Source organism: Paramisgurnus dabryanus, chromosome 13, assembly GCF_030506205.2.
Source record: "Paramisgurnus dabryanus chromosome 13, PD_genome_1.1, whole genome shotgun sequence".
NCBI classification, from domain to species: Eukaryota; Metazoa; Chordata; class Actinopteri; order Cypriniformes; family Cobitidae; genus Paramisgurnus; species Paramisgurnus dabryanus.
The window spans coordinates 21,075,799-21,082,087 of NC_133349.1; the positions used below are offsets into that span (position 1 = coordinate 21,075,799).

Sequence of the window (6,289 nt, forward strand, 5' to 3'; positions counted from 1 at the left end):
TCAGTCTGCACCTGGCCAGAGTGGAAAATCACAGCTGAATGAGATATCTGTATATCCAACCATCTACCATTACAAAACATTGCATCAGTGAGGGAGTTTTAGAGAGACAGTTAATAACATCTGTATTTAGTGCTGACTACTTAATACTGGATCATCAACAAAAACACATCTTACTTTTAGGTACAAATGGAGAGATTTTATTGATCCTGAAGTGTAAACGAGGAATATGGAGATCAAGTTTTCCCGTTTGTGAAATCAGAGGCTCGCGCCGAACCAGAGAGATTATCATGTTTCTAATCAGATAGGTCAAGAACTTAACATGAGTAAAAGCAAGAACATGCAGAACTCAAGGTGGACCAAAGAGACAGATACAGGGTGCCAAAAGGGGACACGGTGAGGTGCTGATGTGTCTGACAGCCCAAATAGATGGACCTGAGGCTATTTTTAAAAGCATCTGCAGAAGGGCTCACAAGAGTGAACACAGTGAAGGCTTAGGCTGATAGAACAATCCATTCATTATATAGAAGTCTAAATAAAGAAATAATCAAAACAATAGATGAATAGAAAAAAAACAAGGATTAGTAATACAAAAGTGACTATAGAGGGTTATTGATAGATAGATCAAAACTAACCAGAATCATGATGGTTAGATTTGAGCGCCAGCGCCGCAGCTAGCCGGAAAGTTGGACTGAGCCACACATATCTAAACTGATCCACTGAATCCCAGAACAACACAAACCTGATACCACCACGCCACATTGTACCTGCGTTTGTTTAACTTCACCCTGGTCCTATTTAGGGCGGGACTGTATTTCAACAAGTCTGCAGATATGTCCAGACGGTGTGAAGTGTCTGATGCAGACGGCTGGAAGAGTCAACCAATGTTGATGTGCGAACACGAGGACATTGGTGGACTTGAATTGTGTTTCAACTAGTACATATTGCTTCACAGGGTCAAGTGTAAAGGTGATCAAAACAAGTTTATTGTGACATATAAAAACATGTGTATTTTATGTACATCAAAAACAATATGTTTGAGGTAAATACAGGGTAATCCTGTGCACCCACCTCATAGGTATCTACACCTCCTATTGCACCTTTTTGCCTATATATATTTAGAAAATATATAGGCTACCATTGCACCATAGATTAGCTTCAATGGCTAATTATTATGAGCCTAATATAAGAAAAACGTTAAGGGGCGATTTCCCAGACAGGGATTAGACTAGTCGTAGACTAAAATAAATGTAAGAACTGTCCAAACTGAAAACAACTTGCACTGACATATCTTAAAATACACTAGTGCCCAGTAATGTTTTTAGTAAGGCATGTTTGTTAAAATTAAACTAAGGCCTAGTCCTGGCCTAAGCTAATCCCTGTCCGGGGATTAGCTAAAAACCAGGACTAGGCTTTAGTTTTAATTAGGAAATATAACTAAAAACATTACTTGCAATAGGGCACTGCAAATTGTTTTCAGTTTGAACAACAGCTCTTACATTTACTTTAGTCTACGACTAGTCTAATCCCTGTCCGGGAGACCGCCCCTAAATCACATTCATCAAACTAAAAAGCACACAAATCATAAAGTGCACTTTCAGAAAAAAATGGCCAAAAAATGGTCACTAGCTGTCGCTGGAGTACACCTAAAGAGCACCTAAAGAGTTCATAAAGTACCTCAGAGGAACATGCTGGTATGTAATGTATACATATCTGTACATAAATCGTACATATTAGGACCTTTTAAAGTGTGATATTAATATAATGAAGTGTGTCTGTATGCTTCTTGGGGCGACTGTATGATGTGAGATTCATTCACATCTAAGTGCACATATCTGACCTATATATCCAACTATTTTTTCATGTCTATTTAAAATATACCAGGATAAGTAACAAAACTATTCTACATTATTAAAAAATATAAACACTATAAAAATATTCTTGAATATACATAGTACATTTGTTTATAATAATCTTGTATATAAACTTTATCTCTCCCTCCTTCCCAACAATTCCTTTTGTTTTTCCACTCCTGTTCTCTCTTGTATCTTCTTGGCCTCCTCTTGCGCCTCCTTTTCTCTCCTCATCTCCTCTTTCTCTGTTTTCAGTAACCAAGGTCCCCCAAGATAACACAGGATCTCCTCAGGCCCAGCTCGGAGCGAGGGCAGCGGGTGCAGCAGGTGTCTTAGCAGGGTGAGGACCAGTGAGCTTAAATAGTCAAACTGTGGAGGCATCTCTAGTTCTGCCTTCTCACCCGTGATATTATTGTTATTTTGGTAACCCTCTTCTCTTTCTTTGGTTTGGTTGAACCAGTCTCTGTACATGCAGTAGGAAGGGTCATCTGAAGTGCTCTCTTCCCATGGGAAGCAGCCAGTCAGCAGGCAGAATATAAGGATGCCCAAAGCCCAACTATCCAAACTGGGCTCTATTGACATCCAGATATCTTCTTGCTCATCTTCCTCCTTTGCCTCACTAATCGATTTGGCATGCTCCACTTCAGGCACGCAGAAAGGAGAGTTGTACCACACGGCACGGACCTCGGTCCCCTGCGCCCTCGTCAGGCCAAAATCACCCAGTTTGACCCAGCGACAAAATCGGTCACACAGGAAAACGTTCTCTGGTTTTATGTCGCGGTGCACAAAGCCAAGAGAGTGAAGATGTGACACAGCACCACTCAACTGAGACATCACACGCTGGGTGCACTCCTCGCTCACCCCCTCCTATAGAGAGAGAAAGAGATAAGGAAAGGGTGATGGAAAGTCTGTTCTCTGTTTTTAAACCAGCCCTTCAGCAGCACACTAAGTACACTCATTAGACTGCATTAATGTATCAGGCCGATGACAGCAGCAGTTGTTTTGGCAGGAGAATGTGAACATCGGGCTTATCAAAGAACACGCGTGTGCCTGAATAATCAAAGACTTCATGACCTTTGAAAAGATGTCACTGCAAAAACTGCTTCAGTCATCAGGAGTCATCATTTTATTTCTATTGCAGCACTAGTGTCCCGACCCACTAGAGAACATCCTGATTTTTATTGATGCTTCGTAAATTATTTAGGTAAGATCATGTCAAAGAAATCAAACTTTGATGCTCCAAATCGCATGATTAGATCGAGACTTTAGCCTGGATTCTAAAGGGTCATGAATATGTCTCTATGTCGACAACAACACAGCTCAATGCAGTTAGTTAACACAGGCAAAATCCACTGACCTCAGACACGATGACATTATACAGGTCACCATATAGACCAGCCTCCTGGGCGAAGACGTAGTGAACAGGTGTGGAGTAGAAGATTCCTACAGCCCGCGTCAGAGAGGGATGTGTGCAAAAAGAGAGCGAAAGGTTGTATTCACGCAGGAAAGCTTGAAGACTTGTGGTTTTCCGAGGGAAGAACTTCAAAGCCATTGGAGTTCCTTCAAGTTTAGAGTTTGAAGTGTTAGCATGGTACTATGCAGTGCATTATATCTATACATTTGTGTGTTTAGATTGAACTGACCTCTTTTCTTATGCAAGGCCAGCATCACTTTGCCGTATGACCCTTGACCTAGCTTTTTGATGACTTTGAAGTGCTCTGATGTCACCAGGGATGTCACAGACTGAGCTGTGAGGTAGCACAGCTCATCCAGTTCTTCAGCTGCAGTCTGATAAGAAAACAATAGCAAATTTAAAATATTTCTCAACCTAATACTAATGCTACCTAGCTATGATATGCTAATCTGCTTTACTTTATGCCACTTTAAAATTAAACTCTTCATCTCTCCAATGCAGAGGTCTTAAAACCTCCAGATACGTGCACTCTCAGAAAAGGTATAAAAGCTGTCACTGGGGCGGTACCTTTTCAAAAAGTACACTTTTGTACCTAAAGAGTGCATATTAGTACCTTAAAGATACTTATTGTAATTGATACATATCTGTATCTGGTACATATTAGTACCTTTTCAAAAGGTTACGGTCTCATTTACAGCTCCTGTACCTTTTTATGACAGTGTGGAAAAAATGATCTGGGTCTGGGTCTATTGTAAATTTTAGCTAAAGTTATTTTAACACAAGTCAAAACTTAATTGACTTGCATAATTAATTTGCTTAAAGTTTATGCTGCATTTTTACAGTGCGTTATAAAAGAGTAATGTAACAGTTAAACTTCTTATCTATCAAAACTTTCATCAGCCTTCACTCTTATGTCAAACATGTGATGGCCAGACAATAACATGAGCCCATTAACACCTCTGCAGTCCTGAAATAGTTAGCGTGCATGAGGCAACTGCATATTCACTAAACACAAAGCAAGCAGCTCATATTTAAATCAGACACTGTATATTTATCCATAGCAGTTGTTCATTAGAATTCCCTGAAGCGTGTCACATCGGTCCTGTGCACTTTGCTGTGAAAACATCCTTTTTTAATATGCCGACTTTTACCAACACCGAACAGCTGAAACCCTCTTTCAGGAATACGTGCGGTCAGCACCATCAGAGAACATGTAATTGTGTGGTATTTTGTTACTGCTTTATGAGTCTTATGGGAGGCTGAATGCAGTTGTTGTATGAGTGCGTTGCTAGGCACTGACTGAGAACAGAAGCATCAGCACGGTTTTTATCTTACTGATAGACGGCTCTAACACTGGCCTTTGATAAGATGCCAGGAGTGGACGTGCATGAACTAAGCAGCTTGCTACATTTTCCATGCAACCTTCATGCCTGTAATTTACAGTAGGACAGATGGCTGTAGCATATGAAGTTGCTGATGCTTTCACCTATTCAGTCCCTTACTACTTATTAGTTGTTACATAGTTATTTCAATAAATGCATCAATTATCATAATAGCAATTTAATTTAAATGCTAATTGGTCTATAAAGGCTAATTCACACTAATTTAACAAACACCAAAAAACTTATGCTTGCACGAGAATATTGATGTTGGTTGAAGTTTGTTGGATCAAGTAACATTAAATAATATGTGCTACTTTTGCAGACAATAATTATGTCTTAATGATTCTAATTTATCCTCTATTATGCATATACCTGCGATACAATCATAGTTTAGTCCTGCAAGCTGCCATTCACGAAACGCACCTGTGACATGATTGCAACCAAGTGCATACAAAAGCTGGCAAATTAAACTTAACAACTGTTGTTATGATTATTATTCTTCGAGACATCTTAAATTATGCAAAGTGCACTCTTTAAAAAATCCTTTTTTGACAAAGACAGCATAGGAACAGTAATATTTGACTTACAGTCATTGTCCAACGTTGAAATGTCTCTTAGGCAGTCTCTCTCACTCACTCTCTCTTTCCCATTTATAAAACACTGAGCAGGACTGAGTTTTTCTGTTGCTTGTTATCAACTTAAAAATGAGATCAACAATCTGCAGCAGTTAATCAGATGTATTAAAGTGCCAGCCTGTGGGTATTACTTACTGAACTACTGAATGTGTTATTATATCTTTGCTCTCTCTCTCTCCCACGATTCCTAATGAGTCTAATGACCCCCACTCATGACTAGCACCTCTACTTCTCTCTCTTTCCCTCTCTCTCTCTCTCTCTCACACTCACTCACTCTCTCTCTCTCTCTCACTCTCTCTCTCTCTTGCCCCCTCTTTCACGTTCCCTCCTAAAATTGTTATCCTTGTTTTCACCCCACGTATCTATGTACCACTGTTGTCAGGTATGCAGCCCCTTCCGTGTCCCACTCAATCCATCTTTCTCATTCCTCATAAACATTGGTACAATTGTCCGAATGTGTTTCACCTGTCACTCACTCAGTCTGTGACATTGTATTCTCTCTCTCTCTATCTCCCTCTCTCTCTCTCTCTCAGTTCCCATTAGGATTATCTGAGACTGAAGAAGATAACAGGTGGTTTACAGTTTTAAGCTCTGTTTACTCCTAAGCATCCAAGTCTCCTACTGAATTCTCCCTGTGCTCTGTGTTTATAACTGGCTTAAATCCATAAAACTGGCTTAAATCCATGAAATCCACTACTTTATGAATGTCCCTAGTCTTTTGGGTACACACTATTTCAAATAAAATACACTCTAAATAATGCTGGGGGTTCTTTTCAACCCAGCTTTGGGTCAAAAAGGGACAAACCCAATTTAACATATGCTGGGTTGTTTCAATTGTTGAGTCAAGTATATAAATGTTCTGGCTCAACCTCTGGGGTTTGTCCCTTTTTGACCCAATGCTGGGTTGAAAATAACCCAGGGTCACAAAGTAAGATGTGTTCCTGGATAAACATTTTAATCAAATATACCCCAAATTACTCAGATCTCAAAAAAAATTTTTTAACTCTT

The 6,289-nt window shown here is 39.7% G+C and overlaps 1 protein-coding gene across 2 annotated transcripts; it reads right to left on the minus strand.

Moving 5' to 3' along the window:
• Positions 1–790: 790 nt before the first annotated feature.
• sbk3 (SH3 domain binding kinase family, member 3) lies at positions 791–5,503 on the minus strand. 2 transcript variants are annotated; one of them, XM_065245899.2, is made up of 5 exons: positions 5,423–5,482; positions 5,234–5,305; positions 3,494–3,638; positions 3,208–3,410; positions 791–2,717 (listed from the first exon to the last, which is right to left on the minus strand). In XM_065245899.2, the coding sequence occupies exons 2-5, from the start codon at positions 5,237–5,239 to the stop codon at positions 1,986–1,988; spliced, it is 1,086 nt and encodes a 361-aa protein (XP_065101971.2). In that variant the 5' UTR covers positions 5,240–5,305; positions 5,423–5,482; the 3' UTR covers positions 791–1,985. The 2 variants fall into 2 exon arrangements, with proteins under 2 accessions (XP_065101971.2, XP_065101970.2); XM_065245898.2 differs by having other exon boundaries at positions 793–2,717; positions 5,234–5,503.
• Between the last annotated feature and the right edge of the window lie 786 nt (positions 5,504–6,289).

Bases quoted from the DNA above. Each gene is read 5' to 3' on its own strand.
- sbk3 (XM_065245899.2), bottom strand. The intron at 3,411-3,493 runs GTCAGTTCAATC...CTAAACTTGAAG, and splicing joins GGCCTTGCATAAGAAAAGAG to GAACTCCAATGGCTTTGAAG. The intron at 2,718-3,207 runs GTCAGTGGATTT...CTCTCTCTATAG, and splicing joins ATAATGTCATCGTGTCTGAG to GAGGGGGTGAGCGAGGAGTG.